At 37.9% G+C, this 22,325-nt stretch overlaps 1 protein-coding gene across 1 annotated transcript in view; it reads left to right on the forward strand.

Annotated features, from left to right (window-relative positions):
* The window catches only part of USH2A (usherin), a 373,967-nt gene that overhangs the window by 231,887 nt on the left and 119,755 nt on the right, over positions 1-22,325 (forward strand). Inside the window, exons 38-41 of the mRNA XM_054280520.1 lie at positions 2,613-2,763; positions 2,932-3,074; positions 11,014-11,642; positions 21,416-21,750. Of these exons, the coding sequence (XP_054136495.1) occupies positions 2,613-2,763; positions 2,932-3,074; positions 11,014-11,642; positions 21,416-21,750 (1,258 nt within the window). The remainder of the gene's footprint in view (positions 1-2,612; positions 2,764-2,931; positions 3,075-11,013; positions 11,643-21,415; positions 21,751-22,325) is intronic.

Raw genomic sequence — 22,325 nt, forward strand, 5'->3', positions numbered from 1 at the left:
CATTAAAATAACATCCAGACTGTGGAATTGTTATTGACATTTAGACAGCTACATCTTTGTTTTTTGATGAACATTCCTGTGTCGCTATAATAACCACCTCTATACATACATAAAGCTTAATCTGAGCTTTTACTTTGTAGACCTCAGCGAGCTTTACAAAGAAGGATCAGTATTATTATCTCCATTTAACAGACTGGTAAATTAAAAACAAAGATGAAGTCATGTGTCCTGACAGAGCTGCAAATAAATTTAACGCTTTTGCCTCCTCAGTGAGTTGCCTCACACTGTTCCCTCAATAACATGATCTTTGACTTCCTGGCCAAATTACTAGGTTGGTTAATTAGATTCATTTTTAGATGTAGCTTTTTTTGCTGTGTAGAATTTCTGTGTGAACTTTAAAAACTGGTGTATTTTAATCTGCAGACAGTTTCATTTCAAATGAGGTAGTACCCAGCTTTGAAGGAATATTGACTCTTTCTGTTGGTGTCAGCTTAAAAACCCTTAAAAGTTTTTATTTTCATTGCATCATCTTTCTTGCACTATCTCAGTTTGACTTCAGGAATAACCTTATAAAGGATGCCAGAAAAATACATGATTGTCTGAGAGTACTATACTTTACATCCTTGAGTTTTAAAACTTTTATTGCACAACTTAAATTGAACTCTGCTTATGTTGGTGCCAAACAGAACAATGTTATGTAAGGTAAATAAATGAGTTTTCCATTTTACTGTGAGAGTGAATGTCGTGTGCAGAGACATTTGGTGTGCAAATGTTTGTTTTTGATGGCTCAGCTGGAGGGATATTGGAGCTATTTAATTTAAGCCAGCCACCTTCTTCTCTCTGAGGTGAAGTGCTCACAAGCTCGTTATTGGCCTTGAAGGTGTTGGCATGGGATTTGCAGACCGTGAATTATGTAAATCTCAGAGATTTCTGGATTTGGAAACAGGAAGATTTTCAAGTTTACTTGGGATATACCAGAGCCTTTTCCCCTAGATGTAGATAACAGCAGCAGGAAAGAGCATCCAAACACAGACTTGCTCATTCCCCCGTATTATATGTTTTCTTTTTCACAGTGACAGAGAGGAGCAGAAGGAAATGAGGGAAGCTGGAGGTTCTGTTGTACTTCATCTTGTTCTAAAAAAAACAGGAGGGCTGTAGGGCTAGGGGCCAACTATCAGAAGCACCTGATAACTCCAGTACCCCAGAAGCCAGCTTTTAGTAAAAATTTTGTATGAGAACTGACAGACCTTGAAATTAATGTAAAGGGAATAAGTTTCTTAGGTTGGAACAGGACATGTTTTGTGCCTTTCCCTGTAATACAATTTGGATCTGGAGATGAAAAATGTGGAAGTGCCCCAGATGTAAGTATAATCAGAGTAAAAATATCAGATGCTAGTTCACATATCTGTTAATGTATATATCAGTATAAATAAAAACTATTAGATGTGATTGATGTCTTTCTTTTTGGAGTTGATACATCCTTTCACCTGTCTCAGGGAGAGAATGACTCACACAGTGAATCACAAAGTCTGTTTCTTCCCTCTTAGTAACCACCTCATACACCAGTGGTAAAGGAAAATAATAAAGCTTACTGTAAATTACTATTTGCTCATCTTAAAACTTACAACTTAGGCCCCGAGGCTTACAACTACACTTTAAGTTAGAGACCTGTGAGACTGGTTTTTCTTCAATAGAGACAAGAAGAAAATAACAGCAATGAAAAAGAATTTCTGTTAGAAAGACCAAAGGAAAAAAGGCAAATGGTAACTACTGGACCATGAAAAGCAAAACTATTATACAAGAGTTTAAATAACAAAGGCAGTAACTTTCCAGTGCTTTAACTCTAGAAAAGAGCTACAGAGATATTGGCTGGCTACAGATGTGTTGTATATAAAAGTTACAGATATGTTTAAATACAGAAAGTTTCTTCAACAGATTGATCTCTTGTTAAAGAAAAAGCAAAGCCATAAACTCACAGGTGTAAATTGTCATAGTTCTTTTTACTGCATGCAGTGAAATTTGTAGCAGTGAAAGGTCATTGGTGATATCATTACTGACACATTTTGATCTGCAGTTCCTTGGACTTCATAAAAATTAATTTCCTTAACAAAACAGTGGGCTACAGACTGAGACTTCTGTGAATCTGTTTTGATTTCTATCTAAAGATGTTCTTAACGTAAAATTTCCTCTGTTTTCTTCTTAAATTATTATTCATTTGTAAGGGCAAGAAGCTATCTGAATGATAAAAAGTCTGATCAATTTTACTCATGCTGGGTAACATTTCTGTGAGCATTTCCTTAGCTTCTCAGGGTGGCAGAGCTGGGCACAGGGAGAAACAGATAATGTTTGAACAGGTGGTAGAAAATATGTTGCTTCTGAATTACTTTTGGTGTTTGGAGGTTTGCTTTTAGCAAGATGATACTCACATATTGGAAAAAAGAAAATTAAGAATCAACATTGTTCAGTAGTGAAAATGTTAAACTAAATGGACCATGTTAACATTACTGTTGATCCTGAGGAACAGTTTTTCCAGTATATGGAGCATTCTGTTTCCACACGGCATATGTTCTCCATGGTTTTCTCTGCTCTAATTCATCCATGTTTTTCAACAGCTCCAGATGGTGTGATGCCTCCAAGGCTTTCATCTGCCACTCCGACCAGTCTTCAGGTTGTCTGGTCTACACCAGTTCGCAACAACGCCCCGGGCGCGCCCAGCTACCAACTCCAGATGCGGCGGCGGCGTTCTGCTGGTGACATTCTAGAGTACGCACAGCAGCACGGCCACCATCCGCTGCTGAGCTAGCAAAGTCCCCTTCCCTTGAACATGGCTCACCTTTAGGGTGGCTGCTCTTGTTACAAGATGTCATGTTTTAGTCTTTTTTGATGTGCTGGGATGTGTTCTGAAGTAACTCGTGCTGTTTTTCTTTGCAGTTTGCTTCCCAGCCCTACTGCTTCCTTACAGCACCGGGTCGGAGACCTGCAGCCCTACACTGAGTATGAGATGAGAGTGGTTGCCTCAAATGGTTTTGGCAATGCTTACAGCAACTGGACTTCAATGACTACAGCAGAGGACAGTAAGCAGTCAGATCTTATGTAGCTCCCTTTAGCAGAAAATATAAATAACAGTCTAGCTGCCATTGTACTTAATTTCTTTAAGTTATCTAGCTTTCACAGTTATATAGCAGTAATGCATTTCCTTCCCTAGTATTAACTTGAAGTAAAAACTCCTAAAAGATCAAGTATCTGTTTTCTTACTTATTCATTTAAAAATATGGATCTTTACATACATATTTTGTGCAGCAGTATGTTATTTCTATATAAAATATCCTTCCAGCAGTATATCGTTAGTTTAAGATACACTGGTAAGTACAGCTTTGTAAGTGGTGTTCCTTTATATTCAGGGACTTGATTCTGATTTCAGTCATATCAGAGAAAATAAGTTGAAGTTAATAGTATATGACAGTTGTCTTATCTCTGTGTTGAGAATACTCAAGATACCACAGAACTTTTCATTTCCAGTGATCTTTGTTAATTCAAAGTAGTGGCCTACTGGTCTGAAATTGGGTTTGTCATTGTCAATCCCATCACTTTCATTGTTAATAGTTCTATGTTCTCCAGACTCACTCCCCACAATTTATTCAACAGTCCCTTTATTTAGCAACCAGCTGTCAGAGTATAGGTACAGCCAGTTAGTTAACAGGACAGGATTTTGCACCTGATTCAATATGTAAGCAAAAACATATGACAGAATTTGAGCTTGTTGTTTGCAATACAAATACAAACCACACTTTTTCCAGCCTTGTTTTTTTTTTTTTTTTAAGAAACTGAGCTGTTAGCTTTCTTGTACAAGGTAGCAGGATAGCTAACATTGGCAAATATTCAGTGTTGGTGACTCAACTTGATTTTAGTCCCTTCTCTAAATGGTCAGCTGTCTATATTGAGAAAACATTGAGTAGAAAATGTTTTTTTCCCCACAACTTCAAAAAATTTTTCCTTTGGAGCTGAGCAAATGATTCACAACAGAAATTTATCTGATAAATTCATTTAAGCTCCAAAGGTATTAATGCTTCTATGAACATACTACCTATAAGTAAATGTAAGTTCTGAACTTGGTTTTTAGGTACCAGACCTGTGTTATCAACCTGTAGCAATTCTTGCTGGGATTCAGTTATTTCAGTATATTGTTTGGTAACAAAAGTAGATACAATACTATTGAACTTGTATGCATTCACAGTCAGAATGCTACCAGTCCCCTAAGACTATTTTTTTCAAATTGAAATAGTTATTTAGCTCTGGTCTGATGGTTCACATAGTGTTTCTTTTCACATACAAAGATGAGAGAAGTACATTTCAAAGGCATCACTTGTTACTGATATAAAAAATACTTTTGTGCTAAGTAGTAGGTGTACAGTTGTGAAATTCTCTTTTGAGGAGTTAGAGGTAGGTGGAAGCCCCACGCAGGAGATGCAGCAGTATCCAACAGCCCTCGTCATTTAAAAAAAAAACAGCCAACTTTCAGTGGTGACAGAGGACTCTGTGGTGTCATTGTGGAGAGCTGCCATGTGTGAAAGGATATTCAGCTCAATTGCTTAAGACTGAATGATTGTCATTGGGTCTAAGCAGTGTTTTTGTCAAGGTTTCAACATGATTCCTATGAAACTGCCTGTACTGACAGTTGTTGCAGAAGTACACTTAATTCCTGGCCATGCTAACCAACAGACTTTGACTTTTTAAAGCACAATTTAATAGTGGAAATTTCCCATATCTCTTACTCTGTTGAACTAGATGTGTATCTACCTGTTCTTACTGAATTTTATTCTGTAAATATATGTCTTTTTTTGTCTCACCAAAGCATAAAGTACCTGCAGGCATAAAAAATATGCATGTGTGTGTGTCTGTGTGCACATACACTTGACAGCAATAGATGTGAATCAACACATCAATTTTTAAAGTCAGTAGAACTCCAGTAATACAAGTTGATGATATCACAGTATATCTGTGTATTATATTTAATTTATGATAAATATGTGGTAAAATAGGAGGATATTGGGAATCATTAAGGGAAAATTAGTAAATGCTGCTATAAAAATAAGTTGTATCAGACAATGGAAGATCTTAATATACAGATTGGTAGGTTTGTGGTATTTTTTAATGCTAGAAAACATGCAATAAAGAATTTTCAAATACTTCCTTTTACATGATTGTGACACTAGTAACTGATCCATGCATTTTTTAAAGTCTAACCTGCCCATGCCAGATAACCAAAATATACCTAACTATGAATATTTTAAAACCTGCTAAACTTACATTAATAAAAGATGTTTGTTCCAGTGATCTTGATAAGTATAACATCATATTTACTGCCAGAATATCTACAGATAGAAGCATTTGATGAAGTTTCTGAATTAGAGCTTGCTTTCAGTAACTTGAATGTAAATTTCTGATAGCTCTCTTGCAATCAGTGTAAAGGCCACTGAACTGAGGTCAGTATGTACCACTGAACTGAGAACAGAATCTCATACATTGTATTCAGAAATAAAACTAAACCTTCTAGATATAATAAAGGAGATACAAGTTAGGTTTTCCCTTTAGTTATGGGGAGTCTTTGAGCTCTCTGGGATTTGCAAAGACATTGGTTACAGTTGCTTGAAGCTGCCCCAATGGCAGCTCCTGGGTTCCTATGGTGTAGATTTAGGACTTGCAAAATTATATTGTCTGATACATTGTTCAGAGGGATATCTCCCAAATAAGAGAGGTGTTTTTTCTAGTGCTTGAGAAAATACACCATGGCTTGGACAAATTCTAAGATAGCAAAATTTCTACTTTAAAGAAAAGCTTCGTGTTACTTGATTAGCTTTTGAACAGCCCAGAACCTGTCTGCAGCCCAGTGAGCTGCATACAGCAGAACATATCAGTCACCAGCACATTCTCTGGCGTGGCTATATTTTGATTCTGTGCATCAGTATACAGCTCCAGTATGGAGAGCTCTTACTAAAGCCCTTTTAAAAGTGTCTGGCTTGCACTGGCTGGAAAAGAAGATTTTGCAAGGTACCTAGGAGGTAGTCCAGTTTTTTTATTTTTTATTTCTTACATAAATGACATCAAGTCCATCTCTCTTATACAGAATGAATTTATAGGCCAGCCCAATGTTCCTTCACAGTAAGTAAGGGCAAAAGCACACAGTAGTCACTGGAGATCATTATGTATTGAAGTTGCTGGAAATAAAAAAGCAATTAAAAATAAATTTTAAAAAAGAGCTCCTGCAATGTATCAGCTGAGCTACTTCTTGTCAAATCAGGAGAGAATTATTCCTGTCATAGAGAGTGCTATGGTGTTCTCATCTGGATGAAAGGCCTTAGTCTGTGGGGATATCTCATCACAGATTAAACTTCCTCATGAGGGGAAGAGGAGGGTCAGGCAGTGGTCTCTTCTCTGTGCTGACCAGTGGCAGGACCCAAGGGAATGGCCTGAAGTTGTGCCAGGGCAGGTTTACATTGGGTATTAGAAAAAAGTTCTTCTCTCTAAGCTGGTTGGACACAGGAACAGGCTTCCCAGGGAAGTGTTCACAGCCCAAGCCTGAGTTCAGGAAGTGTTTGGACACCACTCTAAGGCACATGTGTGACTCCTCGGAATATCCTGTGCAGAGTCAGGAGCTGTGGAGTTGTGCTTTGATGATCCTGATGGGTCCCTTCCAACTCAAGATATTCTATGATTCTTGATTCTCCTATATCTTCCTGACATAGACAATGAAGAGAGACAGTGCAGAACAAGAGGATAAATAAAGCAGTTTGCCACCTTTGGAATCTCTTGCTTTCTCTGCTAATGATATTTTTGTCTGAGAAGACAGGTCTCCTACTTTAGTTATGTAAGTTAGGTCCATATAATTGAGGTATATAAACTAATCCATAAATAGTTGTTGTGAATGTGTTCATATGAGCTCAAGAAAGAAAAATGGAAATTGAAACAAGAGAAGATAAAACCTGGTGAGGTGACAAAAGGAAGAGAAATCATGTGAAATACCTGACAGGACAAATAGCAAAAGGACAGAACAAATTAAGCTGATGTAGTAGTGGCACATATGATATATATGATCATATGATATATAGTGCAAACTGCCCATGCATAATCCTACAGATTAGGAATTAGAACTTTATTGACTGGTAGAACTGAAGTTCTGGAACCAATGTGCATTTGGAGCAGTAGAGGGCAACAAGTCTTAATACTCTGAAGACAGCTCCTAATACATATTTGAAGGGGTTCATATGGATTGCATGTCATTGCATGAACAGCTTAATGACTTTTGAGCTCTGTGATCTCATGTGATAAAAGGTTCCTGTGGTCCCTTGTGCCCAGAGCTACACAATTTGGGTTTGCTGCTGGGTACAATCAGCAGTACATGAAAGACACGAGATTCTGTTAATACATATAATTTCATTGTCCCTGTTTCTAAAAAGAGTAAATGATTCAAGAGTAAAAGGCACAGAATTTTTATTCTGCTTAGTGAGAGAGTTTGCCAGCAAATCAGGTATTTCTCATTAGCTTTAAAGGGCATCAGTCCTGGTACATGTCTTAGTATATTAAATGTAAATGTAGATTCCTCCCAAAAAATACAACCATGAGAGTTATAACTCCTTGCTTTCCAAGTCTCACAGTAAGTAAACAAATGTATTGTTTTAGTCAGGGAATTTAAAAAGATTAATGACAGTTTTGTGCCTTTATTTTAAATCAAGTCTGAACTTTTGAAGCAGATGAGCGAAGTAGTCTACCATAAAAGATAATTTCATTTGCCAAAATGAAACTACCTTCTAGTATTAATACTGTAATGAAATGGTTTGAAATATGAACTAAGAATCGTAAGGACAAAGATGCCCACTGTTCCATCTTCAGTAGTTACTTCTATAAACAATTACATCCATGTAAAAAGCTTTATGATTTTATTTTCATCATTGACAGCCTGAGCTGTGTAGCTGTCATACTTTGCAGTCTTCCCTCCAGTGACAACCACACTGACAACATGTTATACTCCACATTGATTTTACAGTTAAGGAGCTGATTGTGATATATAGGGATTTTAAGAATTCAGCTGAGAGGATGACTTTTGCCTTTTATCATTCCATTAAAATTTTATAACCATCTTTTTCATGTCATTTCATCCATGAATTCTTACTTTAGAAAGTGATAGCTACTGCTGCGAGCATAACTTTTTTCATGTTCAGAGCTTTTTATTGTATTAGCAAACTATCCCAATTATAGTTAATACTCATGTTTTACATAATTGTGGTGACCCTTTCAACCAAGCAGTATTGTGCTAGTTGATTTGTACATAGAATTAGATGATTCTGCTTGCCATTTAAAGAGAAGCTGCACTGAATGAGAGTTGGGGACCAGGATTTAATGCTTTCCCATCCAGTGGGGCCAATTAAGCATCTCTCAAACGTCTTGTTTGAACTCAGAAAGTCTTAAAAGTCTCTCTTTTAAAAGGGCAGTAGGGAATGTGTGAGTAGGTATGCTAGCTACCAAAATACGCTTTTTTGAGGGGAAGGGGAGGGACCAGGGGGACCCAAAGCTGAAGTTTGACAGCTCCTCCTGTACATTACAGATTGTCCTTAAGGAATAAGTCTGAACTCGGGGGGCGTTGAAGCTCGGGTTCAACTAATTACCATGAATGTTTCACCTGTAATGCCTGCAACTTATTCAGTAGGAGTATAAAGGCTTGGCTGTTCCCTTACAGCAAACTGCTTGAATATTGGGGGGCTTTTCTGTTGTGGTTTTTTTCTCCCTCCTGCAGATGCTCGCAGTGCTATAGCTTATGAGCTATAATTAGATGAAATGCAAATTTGTAGTTAAGTGGTAAATATTGTATTTCAGCTCCTTTCCCCCACTAAACTAGAATTTGCAGCAACTGATTTTCAAGGTCTTTAATTCCAAAACAAATTCTCCTCCTTCCCTTCCATCCCAGAAAAAAAATTTGGTTTACAGAAAATAAATCTAATTCAGATTTACACCTCCACCTCTCCATCTTTCAGTGAGGTCTAAATAATGGACCAAATTTTGTTCCAACTTACGACCTAATTGATTTTACCCAGGAGTACATGCAAATAGAATTTAATTACTCTTTACAACAGATCATCTTTTGTACTTGCAAATTCAGAGATCTAAATTAATCCTAGTGTGCACAAGCATTAAATACAGAACTCCATCCTTATTATCACTGTGAGTAGAGCAGGATATGTGATACAGCTGAGCTTTATGGAGTTGCTTTGTGATGCATCATATAATGAAAGACAAAACAGTGTTACTTTTTAAATTTAAAAGCAAAAAAAAAAAAAAAAAAAAGAGAGAAGCTTGCTGTCCCCATTTTACAACACTGTTTTCACAGACATCACTGGAATAATCCTGATGTACCTCTCTTTGTATGTGGGAGGAGAACGGACTTTTGACTGCTTCAGCTGTTACTCTAAAATATAGAAGAATCAACTCATTGTGCTGGATTTATTTGATTCCTCCTTCCCTCCCCCCCCCTTAAAATTTATCAGGAATTATTTAACTTCTGGTGAAGTAAATTATTCTTCCTATAATGTTCCTTCTGGTTTGAACACCAGGAATTAAATAATAGCGTTGTTGACTACAACAGAATTCAGCATATGCTATGGCACCTCCCCTGAAGTCTTGGCACACCCACAATCACTGATGAATTTTAAAGTTTTGAACACCTACATTTCCAAATGTAGGTCCCTTCTTTTTCCTCTCCCTCTGCAAATCCCCAAATCTAAAGCTATTTTAAACAATTACTAAATCCAAGTATATCTTTTTTTAAGATTTCAATAAAATGTAATGTTCACAGAAAAATCTCATAAATGTCAAAATTGCTGTGGGCAGAATAGGGGAGAATATAGTATTTTCTTGATCTGCTGTAGCAATTTATAGATTTCAGGATGTGGTTTATAAGAATGCTAAATGTTCTGGAATTACAGCTGTTACTGATCAGTGATTGAGCCAGATTTGTGTTATTGCACCATGTTCATGCTTGTACCTAGAGAGCAGTAAAGCCTCAATATAATAAAAAGCACCTGCATTTTAAATGAAATTTCAATTGAAAAACTTAACAGCCCTTCAAATTGCAGAATTTAACGCAGCCCAGTAAAGCTTAAATAACACTTTGCCTCCACAGGCTGAGGGTTTTGCATTCAAGGTGACTTGATTGTGTCGCATGGTGAAATTATTTACAATTAAGGAATTTCTCTGGAGGGCTGCAGAGTATTTGCTGTTCCACAACACCTATGCAGGCATATGGTTGGTCTTTTTCAGTATTCATGGAAGCTCCTGAACCTTTATGATAATTGAATCAGTTAGAGTGCTGAGTGGAGCAAGCATAAAACCTGTTAACCTAAAGGTCAGATCTGTGCATTGTTTATTTATCAGTAGGTGAAAGAGCTAAATCGGCAGCTTCTGTCACAGTCGAAGTAAAAAATCACCTATAATATTAACAGGGAGTAGATAAATTGCAAAAAATGGATTAGAATTATAAACAGAATGAAGTAAAATATTGAATATATAATGAGAGATGCAGTAGAGACTTACTGAGCTGTAAAATACACAGCATTGTTATGCTTGTGCTGTTGGTTGCAATTAGTATCTAGCGCTCTAGAAAAACATCCCCAAAAGCTAGAACTGCAGGTCTACAGTCATACTGAGCCACACACTTTCTCCTCGTGCAAACAGCATTGATAGAGCATTTCTGAGACACAGGAGGAAAAAGGATACAGAAGAGGAGGGAGGAGGGTTGGGACAAGGAAAGGTGAGCAGCTTGCCTTTGAGGAGAGAGCCATATTCATCCCCTGAATATCTGGGCCTACATTTTCCAAAGAAACAGGCTGTTTAGTAGACCTGAGCTCCTTTTCAGATTTTTGAGCCTCATTTGGTGAGTACATCTTGCTGATACTGATTTCAAAAATCACAAATTGTTAGTAATTTCTCTTTCCTTTTTTTTATTTTATTTTTATTTTATTACAGAGCCTGGACCTTTAGATCCACCACTTCTGTTGGATGTTACAGCAAGGGCAGCAAGCATCACCTGGCAGCATCCTTTAAAGCCAAATGGCATTATCACACATTATAATATTTACCAAAATGGCCAACTGCATGCTACAGTGCCAGGAACTACAACTAACTGCACTGTAGAAGACTTGCATCCTTACACTGCCTATGTGTTTCAGGTAGAAGGATGCACTTCTAAAGGATGTTCTCTTTCACCCACAACCCCAGAAAAACAAACTCTTCCAGATGCCCCTGAGGATATTCCTGCTCCAGAACTCTATTCTGATACTCCAACTTCTGTGGTCATATCCTGGCAACCCCCTGCTCGCCCAAATGGTTTGGTGGAAAACCTTACGATAGAGAGGAAGGTGAAAGGAACGGAACAAATCTCAACTGTGGCGCATCTCCCCTTCGGTCAGTCCATGAGCTACATTGACCAGAGCTCTGCTCTGAGCCCTTGGCAGAAATTTGAGTACAGAGTTCTGATGAGCACCTTGCATGGGAGCACCAACAGCAGTGCCTGGGCAGAAGTTACCACCAGACCTTCAAGACCTGCAGGTGTTCAGCCTCCTGATGCAGAAGCATTGGGACCCTATTCAGTCAAGGTAGGAATAATTCTCATTGTCTCATGGCTTTAACGTGTTTTTCTTGTAACAACTGTGTATTTAAGAGAGACATCTACTGGCTGAGCCAACAGACTTCCTTGCTGCAGGGTAGTTGAATAATTAGTGTCTGTGCTTTGGCTCAAAAGCATTAGACTCTTTTTCCTTTTTTTTTTTTTTTTTACACCAGCCTCTGGCGTTGTATTCCAGTTCATTTTCTTCCTTAAACACCTGATGTATTTTCAATAATAAACTTAAAAGATTACTTTTAACTCCCTAATCAGATCAGAAAATTGCTTACTACCTTCTCCAAAATTTCAAGACTTCATTAAAATACTAAAAAGTAAAAAAGATTTTTTTTTCTGTAATTAAGTCTTAAGTCTGTATAATTATCAGATTATTTAAAATGGCTAATGAAGAAAAAATAGCATTTTTGTTCTCCTGATTTACGGAAGACGAGTGTTACAGGACTACATAGGAAGTTTTCAATTATTCACATCGTTCTGTTGGGAATGAACTCTAGAGGACAGGATAACTACCATTGTTTTGGCTTGCATACAAACTTCATTCAAGGGAAATTAGTGTAACCAAACAAGAGGGATTTTTGTAGCTTAGAAGCCTCTTTTGTGTAAATACACACATGCTTCCATGGATTCAGTCTTGTACTAATGCCAAAAGTATTGGTACAGTAGCTTGCTCACCAGAGCACAAAACAAAGGACATTTGCATAAGATTGAAGTTCATCTGTTAGATTTATTAGTTTTTGGTATACATTGTATTTTCAAAAGGTAAACAGAGTGATGTTACCAATGCAATCTGAATAATTTGAGGGTATGAATTTCAGCAGTAAACAAATGCTGATATTTTTTATTTGTTCACACATAATTTTAAAGTATAAAAAAATTCTATTCACTATTAGACAAAAAAATCCTGAGCTTATGAAATTATGTTTTAATGTCTAAGGAATTGCATGTTACCTCCATGTTAATTGCAAATCAGTTCAATATGAGTACAATGGTTACTGTAAGAATTAATAACGATCGACCACTAGTAATTGTGATGAATTGCCAGACTGCTAGTGAAGATTTGGGCAATCTACTTCCAGGACTCTGCCCTCTGTACTTCTGTAGATATATCTTAATATTCCCCACAATTTATAGTAAAGCATTTTTCATGGATTTGCCAGAAGCTGCAATGCTGAGTAGCTCTAGTATAGTAGCTCTAGTTCAATTGCATGCTTCCCCACATGTCCACATTTCACTGAGGGAGCTTTTTCACGTTGGCCTCAACTCTGAGCACAAAGACTCACTGCAACCTTTGAAGTCCCACTTAATGTGGTAAGAAAATAATAATTTTATATCTTACCCCTGTTTTTTTTTTTTCTCTATGTACATTCAACACTCAATCATAGTTTTAAAAGCCTGTTAGTTATCAGAGATTGTGTCATTCTTTACTGGATGTCTTTTCCCAAGATCAGACGCGTGTGTTCAGTTGTAATTTTATTGTATTTTTCTCAACTCCGAGATTAAGTAATCTACCAATACTGAAAGTTAGTTGGGTCATTTATTTCTTCTGAAATCTGAATTAAGGCAATGCAGTTTTCTGTCTATAATAATTAAATTTCAATACAGCATTGTTTTTTAAATTTGTTTTTCCTTTCCTACTGAAGAGTTCAGATGCTTATTTTCCTTATTTTTCCCAGCCTGTCATTAATCTTCAGAATTCTTTAAAGCCCTTTAATGTCCAAACTGTATGAACTCCTCTATGAATGGTGGTCAAATTTAGTGTCACTGCTGCTTGTATAGATTTGGACTTGTGTTTTCCACCTGGAGATAAACATCCTGGGTTTTGGATCTGTTAAAGCCAATTTTTGTCAAAGATGCTAAAGCCTGGATGTTTTTATTTCCACCAATTGGTTTTACTGTCAATTTTCATTAATTTTAAATATTTAAAAATATATTCAAAATAGTTTAAGGTGGCAGCATCGCATTGAGAAAAGTGACTTACATATATGTCTCTCCATATATATTCACTCCTGAGTATCTCTTCTGCTAAATTCTCTCTGTTACTGTTACAGAACATTCGTTCTTTGCTGATATTGACATAAATTATTGTATTTATCAAGTATTTTAATTTACTTAAAGTTGTTCCATTTTATATTCGTCATAAGTGATAGAAAGTTAGGAACACACGGTACAATTCCTGTGCAGAGCGTATCCCATGGCTGAGATATTACTTCAGTTCTGATTTCTAAGATTCTAAGACTTCTTAAAAATCTTAAAATTTCTCTCACTTATCCAGGTCAGCAAGACATTTTTTAATTTTTCAGCGTTTACAATTCTAGCAATTAATTATTTCTTCTCTCTTAAAAAAAATTGAAACAAAGCTGTAGTTGCAGAAGAGCTCATTGCACTTCATCACCGACGAGATAATAGACAAGACTTGCTGCACCCAGCAGTTTTCTCGCCTTCTGCTTGTTTGCAGATGGGAGCACCAGAGGAAGCGACTGGGATTTCATCTTGCTTGTCGGTCTTCTTACAGACCTGTCAAATGGATTAGTTTGCTAGAGGTGGTGTTGTTTCCTTCCCTGCATTTTTATGGCAAATTCATGTCAGAGTAGGAGGGCTCGGAGAGCACTCAGGGCTTCACTGTCCCTGAGGCAGTCTTGTGTGAATGTGTGTACTGGGAGAGGACAAGAAGAGCAAGGGAGCACCTGTTCACAAAATGTTCGGGGATTTTGCCCAAATTCTCTAGAACTAGGGTGGAGATCTGTAAACCCACTGTGTCCCTTCATCCCAGAAATTGCAAGTTGTACGGACAGAAAACTGTGCAGTATTCTGCAAGTATTTCCTCTAAGTGGTTGAAATGTTTTCCTGTGTGGAAATAGGACGGATTTCACATGGAACTGCTTTACACTGGTCCTAAGAGTCCTAAAAAGGCTTACTTTCCCTTTTGAGTAGCTCAAGCCCAGCACACCTGTAGTGCATATGTCACCTATGTAGTGTTCAAATGAAATTTGTGGAGTCCTTGGTGCTGTACAGTGCTTTTACCTCAGTGTCTGCAGTGGCAGCTCTTAAGCACAGGGTGGAAAACAAGGCATCTCTTTGGGAAGGAGATTTTAATTACCTCTCACCCTAGAGAGAGCTGTCCTCCCAGGTTAGAGCAGGAGGTATTGGAAGGGCGCTGTGGGAAAGATTAGCAAGAGGTTCCTTTACCAAGGCACAGTAGCAAATCAATAGAGGCTTTCAGCTGTCAGTGCAACCAATCCCTAAACCATGAGTGCAAATATTTATTTCTACTGAAAACAGAGAGAATATACAAACAAAAGAGAAACATATTTCCATTCCTTTATTTTAGTCATTGAATCAACAAAAATTATTTGAGGATGTGAAGAATTCAAAGTGCTCCAGGATAGTACTCACTTGACTATACAGCTTATTTTCATAGAAAAAAGCTTTCACTCTGCAAGGAGAAGAGTATCAGCATGGCAGGTCACTCTCAAGATAAACAGTTCTGATATGTGTGTGCTCGTTTAACATTCCATTTTAATCAGAATGGACCAATATCTCTCCATAACATTTAACTTGCTTTCCTTTGAGCAACAGAAAGCGTAAGGCTGTCGATAATTTTTAAAGTACCCATTTCTGTGACACCTGCATGATATTTTTTAATATTTGCTGAATTGATAATGTTCATGGTAGCGGAGTATAATGCGCAATAAACTGCTTTTGTGGCTGATTAAATGCCAAAGTGAAGTGGAGGCATTCAGCAACTGCAAAAGCCGTTTATTTAGTGTATGCCAATGCCATGAACATTATTCCTGTTACACAAGATTTGCTATACCCTAATGTAGAGAAGTAGAAAAGAAATTGTTTCCTTTTCTTGTGAGGGTTACAATTGCTGTGCTGCCTCAATCTCACACTTCACACTGATATGACATTCGGGAATGTAGCTAGGTTGAGTGCCTTGAGAAAGAGGCTGGTTTACACAGTGAATAATTATTTGATGGAGTTCTTTGTGTAGGAAAGGCATTATGGGGCTGGGTACACTGAACTAAATTAACTGTATTATGCAAACATTCCAACTTTGGCCTTATAACTTTTGGTAGGAGGAATTCCCTTTTCCTGCTGGGGTTCTTCCTTGAGGATTCTGGCCTGGAAAAGGCAACTGCAATCTTAATTATTGGCTTAACCAGAGACATGCTGCCTCATATTGCCTGTATTGCTCCCCCTCACTGACGACTGCCACCAGCTGGACCACAGATAAAAACTGCAGCCATTTCCTATCATCCTTCATGTAACTTTTTTCTCAAGGTAGAGGTTGGCATGAGTTGTGCATAATCCTGGTGTTTCTCTCCAGGGGAAATATTTTTTTTTCTTTTTAGTGTTTGTAAAGAGTTTATGAGAGAATGGTCTCCTCCTAGCTGGATGGAATAAATACCTCATTGACATATAGTTCTGGTGCTGTACTATTCCTTCATGATAACATCATTTAAAGAAACTTCCTGCAAGTTGATTAGATAGAAAATGAGAAAAATAAAAAATTATTATTACTTCTCTCTTATATACGTTATATATGTTATATATGTTGCCTGTGAGGAATGAAGGGCTGTGGTGATTCTGTGGCACCTAATTGCTATTCTAATGTCTTTTTTTTTGTTTGTTTTGCATATTGATTCAGTAATGTCATTGATTTTCCATAGATTGATTATTTTTCTGAAGTATTTCCTCATGAGTTCTCTGACTGAGGAAGGGTTTTAGGCTTTTTTATTCAGTTGTCATTCATGTTTGTTCTTACCCAGAGAGATGAATGTCTTACTTTGCTGTTCACCTGCTATTCTGTTCTTTGTATGGAAGAACTTGAAGCAGAGAAAGCTGCTATTCCACCCTCCAGACTGAACAATGTCATTAGTTTGCTGTCACAGTATCTTCAAGAGTTGCCATCTGTACTCTTTCAATACAGTAGATTATCATTTATTGCAACAGTGATAAACTTTTCTGGTAGATATTTCTCAAATTTCACTACTAAATTGGATATGCAAGTGAGCAAACACAAACAAACAAGTCTCTATTTTTATGGTTGTCTTCTGTTCTTCATTAGCCCAGAAGCTGGATAGTGGACTGCTAAATGCCTGTTCTGTAAATAGGCTGGGATTAAAATGAACAGGAGAAAGATTTCAGCTGCAAGAAACAGACATCACTGACACATTTAAAGCAACATACCCTGCAGTTACAGTTTGAGTATCATACATGACAAAGAAGGTATTTTCTTTATCCACTTTCCATTTCCCACAGAATTAGTTACAGGCACATGTTCTGGAGCTAGTGTTTTTTGTCTCACACATTAATGTTTGCTGTCCTGAGAGTTGATTCTGATTACAGAATGTTGGATGCAATGCTAATTACTCCAAGGTCACTGAAGTCAGTGCTAACAGTGAGGTGATCCTTCAGTGTTCCTCCTCTGCAGGTCACTGTTGGCAGAGAATGAGGCTGTGAAGACCCTTCCTCTGTTCCCAGTTAAAACTCCCTTGTACTATTTCATTCTCCAAACACTTCAGTCTGCAGTTACCACAGAGTATAATTGTGAGAGTAGAAACAACCCTCATTCCTAAGCTGTGTCTGCTGAAGGGAGATGTAGCACGCCCAGGTAACAGCTTCATGCTGGGAAAGGGAAAGAAAGGGCTTGGACTTTGTTCCCCACCCTTCCAGTTGTGTGCAGGTATGCCTGGTGCATCAGGGAGGTTGTTTAGGAGCAATCAATCCCTGTGTGAAGATTGCCTTGTAATGCTGCTAAGGTCAGGGAGACCTTGGTTCATTTGACACATAAGTGCTGCTTGAGTGACTTAGGATATTCCAACACCCATAGGAACAACTTTAACTTGCACACTAGAGGTTTTCCACATGTTAGGACTGTGATTTCTTGCACAGCTTGCTCATTTGGTATGGATGATACAGTGGGGTTTCATCAGCATCATCCCTCTGCCTTTGATAAAGTTGAAACTCTCTAGTGTTGGTGTTTAGGATCATAAATGTTCTTTTGTTTTTCCCACTACTCAAGCAAAGTCCTAGGAGTTTTTGTAGTAGCAGTCTGTTACTGCAAACTTGGTCATGCTGTTCTTCTCCTTGCTGCAGCTGCGTGTAACTCATTTGCGAAGTTTATGACCAGAAATATCAGTGACCTTTCTCAGAATTTGCATTTCCAGTATGATCCTGGCTCTTGATTGAAGCCACAGTAATTTCTGTTAAGACAGATAAGCATTTTGGAAGAAATTCTTCTCCCAGCTATTCTAGGGGAGCTGGGAGATTGTCAGAGGACTACTCCAGTGGCTGGAATGCAGAATTAGGGTAACAGGTCTTTGTTTGGAGTTTTGCTTCTTTCTGATACATGATTTAGTCTGGGATTAAGTCTTTCTGTCTCTAAGACTGGAATAATAATATTTGCGATTTGAGACTTACAATGTGCTTTGAGACCAACAGTGAAAAGCTCTCAGTAGTGTATTTATTACATTCTGTTTGTAGAGGTTACAAGCAGTATCTAGGAGAAATGAGAATAAAATGAAGCCAAACACACTGATTTAAAAGCAAACTGTTGAAGCCAGGCCTGAAGAGTAAAATAGCTTACATGTGCCAATGCCTCTCCTCAGATAGCTCAGAATTAAGTTGCAGGGTTCCAACTGCTGTCAAAAAAGGAAAAAAATTCCAAGGTTATAACTGTTTAATGGGGGGAAAATGGCTAATTTCTGTCTCTTTAAATTTTGTGGTGGAGAAAATAAGGTCCTTTGATCTTTAAATGAAAGCTTCCAGAGTCATTACATTGAATCAGTTAATCTCTCCCAGTAGTTACCTTATTCTCTCTTCCTCATGGGCATCCTCTTTCATGGTCTCAGTGCTGAGCTTCAAATCAATGAACAAACTGTTACTGCTTCCAACACAGCCTGTCTAGTGAGCTTTCCTGCTTTCATGCATTGCCAAGCTCTTACCTCAAACCTTGGCACGTCCAAGAGGAGAAGAGGTCCAGTAGTGCCACGTGTGTGTTAACCAGGCTGGCTCCATCATCTTCATTTATGGGTCAAGCAGTCCCTTGCCTCTTGACAAGAGATGTTTGTGCAGGATTGCGTGTCCTGACATTCCCAGGTGACACAGGTAATTCTAAGCAGCTCAAGCGGCACAGAAGGGTTAGGGACTATCCTTGGTCATCCCACTACTTAGTTAAAAAAAATATTAACCAGAGCAACAACAGATCTTCGTATCTTTGTGTGAGATATCCATACCCAGAGGAAAATAAATTGCATTGTGTGCGCTGCTGGCTGAATATACTTTGTACAGAATGGTTTTTATTTCTCTCTGGGGGGAAAATAAAAATTAAAATTTAAAGAAATTTCCCCCTGTAAGTACCACAAAGCATATCTATTACTTACAGTATGAGCTGCTGTACCTGGTAGAGCACAACAAATACTGTGAAGTAGCACCTGGGATTTTTTGAAGGTGTTACCAGCTAGTGCACACAGTGGGTGAAAGTCAGGAGCGGAGGTTATGGAGCAACCTCTTCTCCTGTCATTAATCTGTTCCTTTATGTGAAGGGGTTACATGGTATGGTGAATATTGCACAAGTTGTGGTAGAGTAATTTTTTAGGTTTGGACATGAAAGTTTCTGACTGTGTATCACTTATTTTTCTTTGCATTTACTTCCCTTGTTTTGACTTGTGTCCCTTGCCTCTTGCTCCATTACCCAGTTATTGTGGGAAGAGAGGGCTCTCATCCCAACTATTGTGGGAAGAGAGGCTGAAAAGGCCTTGACCCTTTGTAAATGCTGCTCAGCAAAAACAAAAATATTCCTGTTTTACCAATACTGTTTTCAGCACAAATCTGAAACAGCCCCATACTAAACCCATTCTACTATGAGTTAACTCTTCCCAGCCAAAACCAGCACGTACTTCTACTTGAAAACTTTTTCTGTTGTCTGTGCTAATTATCCATTCTTCTTTTTCCTAAGCTTAACACTAGATCACATGAAATACTTCAAAAAGAGAGTTCTGCTCAATGTCTGTGAGAATGGTGCAGAGTCAATTCCTACCTTGTGTGAAATTTTGCACTGCTTTATCAGTGGTATTTTCTTTATTTGTTCGAACATGATTTGGGGCCAGAAGCAACAGAAATCTGAATACAGCATTTGATAATTAGCCAGAGCTAAGCTTTTCCTATGTGGCCACCAATAATCTTGGTTTTGCTGTCTTTACTCAAGATCACCCTGTTTCTAATTCTCTGTTTAATAGTATTCCAGAATCTGTTATCAAAATCCTTCAGCTTTCTCCAGCACTTTGCTGCCAGCTTTCTTACAAGTCTGATGGCCTAAGAGGTCCTTCTGTACCTAAAATATAACATTTTGTAATCCCATTTAAAAAAAAATCATTTTATAAATCAAGCTTCTCTGTTTCCATGGCCCTGTGTAATTGTGCATATACATTTTAAAAGATGGTTGTTTTGAAGACTAAGAGAATTAAGGAAAAAGTTCAAATTAACTGAAAGTATTGTGGTATTACTATTTAACACTTCATTATTTTCTTTATTTTACCTAGGTTTTAGACATATACCTAGGTTTTAGGCATATTTAGATTTTTTCCATTTCTGTGTTCTTTTCTATGTTGTATTCATTCCTAATTATCTCATGCCTGGGAGGAAAAGAGACAGCAATTGTTATAGATGAGTGGGTAAATGGCAAGGAAAACAGTCCCAGAGCAAAGCAAAGCTCATGTGCTTACTGCCCTGGGATTTCTAGGGAAATGAGTATTGATAGCTGCTTTTACACTACCTTTATGAAACTTTGAGATTCCTAATACATGTTAGGTTACACATCCTTGTTGTGCCAGTCTGAAGGCCCCTCTATTGTGGTACCATGGCAAAAAGCCTTAAAAAATAATTTAGAATATTCACGCACTTTATAGTGCAATTGTTTGTGTGTGATTTTTCAATGGAACTGGTAAAAATAAATATATATATGTATTATCTACCCTGTGCCTCAAAAAAATCCTAAAAACTTAAAAAAATCTCACCTAACCTCAGTTCAGTAGGAACAAAACCACAATAAGAGTAGCAGTATGTGTGTGTATATATATATAGGCATGTGTGTATATAAATCAATAAAAAACATGAATTCTGTATGTAACTTCCAATCTTTTTGCAATCAGATTTTATTAGTATAACTTTATAGCTTTTAAAATGGTGTATTGTCCCTGTTCTTTGTCTTATACTTACAAATTACAGTGTAATTTGTTAATAAAAAAAAAAAGGGAAAACCTGCCTATTTCATTATATGAAGAGTGCAGAAACATTTGTTTTCTTATAGGAGTTAATGCAATTACATCTTTTTGAAAATTGTGGAAACACAAAGTAAAATTTGTTTTTACTCTGCCACTGGTGGTCAAGCATGCCAGGTAATGCACCCTAAGAAAATAAGTGACAGTGATACTTATGATAAGTATACTACTTCTGCTAATGCATCTGAACATCTCACGGAATTCTGAGTGATGTGGAGCGTTCACATTTTATTGTAAAGCAAAACAATAGATTTTTTTGATGGTTACAACTGTACTGTGTACCTCACTAAAATTAAAGATTAGATTTCTAATTGATTTCCCTTTAAAAATAAAAGTCTGTTTTGATTGAAAAGGACATCTTCAGATCCCGCTTGTGTCCATCTGTAGCATGCTGTGCCTGTATTTCTGCAATGTGACTGTAAGAAATCTGTTATTTTAGGGTTTTTTTCCCCTCCTTTTCCAGGTTTCCTGGAAGCCTCCTCTGATTCCAAACGGAGAGATCCTCAACTACGAGATCCGCATGCCTGACCCGCGCATCGTCATCGCGGGGAACCCTTCGTCAAGGCTGAGCCACTTGGTCACCAACCTGGTCCCCTACACCAACTACTCGGTCACGGTGATAGCCTGCACTGCAGGGGACGGCTTCCTGGGGGGCTGCACCGAGAGTCTGCCCACGAGAGTCACCACACCCCCGACAATTCCTCAGAGTGTCAGCCCCTTGTCTGTGACTCCCATCAGCGAATCCTTCATTGCCGTCTCTTGGCAGCCACCGCTAAGGCCCAATGGTCCCCATCTGAGGTAAGCTGAGACTGAGACAGCAGTTTGCTTCTCCTTGCCTCAATCTGACTCAGAAAATTCTGTGATGCAGACTTCATCATGAGATCTCTTAATTTTGGATTTCTTGAAATTCCGCTTTAGGGCTCAGAGAAGAGTCAGGATTATTCAGGGCAAGTGTATTGTCTGTGCTGGAAGGCTCTGGGTCTCAGATCAGTGCTGTCTGAAAAACCAGAAGGAGCAAGCGCAGGATATTTGCAAAGTCATAAGTGGTTTGGGCTGCAGCATTTGGCCACTTTTTGGTGATGAGTTCAGGCAACAACTTCCACCAATAAAATGACAAGGGGTTTTTGTAAACATGACTAATTAACACATCCAGTATTCTCAATACTCTGGGTTATTCCACATGAGAAAGTGACCATTTGGAAGGATGATGACATGAAATAATCTTCAAAAATTAAGTGATGATTAAATTTTAAATAAGACAGTGCATGAGAAAAATGGAAGCTGAAGGGCTAGAAGTGTGAGGGCTTAGCCAAAAATGGAAATGCAAGGAAGTACAGCAGCAAAGGGAAATGCAAGGAAGTACAGCAAGAAAG

Source organism: Melozone crissalis, unplaced genomic scaffold (assembly GCF_028551555.1).
Source record: "Melozone crissalis strain CALT ecotype California unplaced genomic scaffold, PUWL_Pcris_2 ptg000027l_1, whole genome shotgun sequence".
NCBI lineage: Eukaryota > Metazoa > Chordata > Aves > Passeriformes > Passerellidae > Melozone > Melozone crissalis.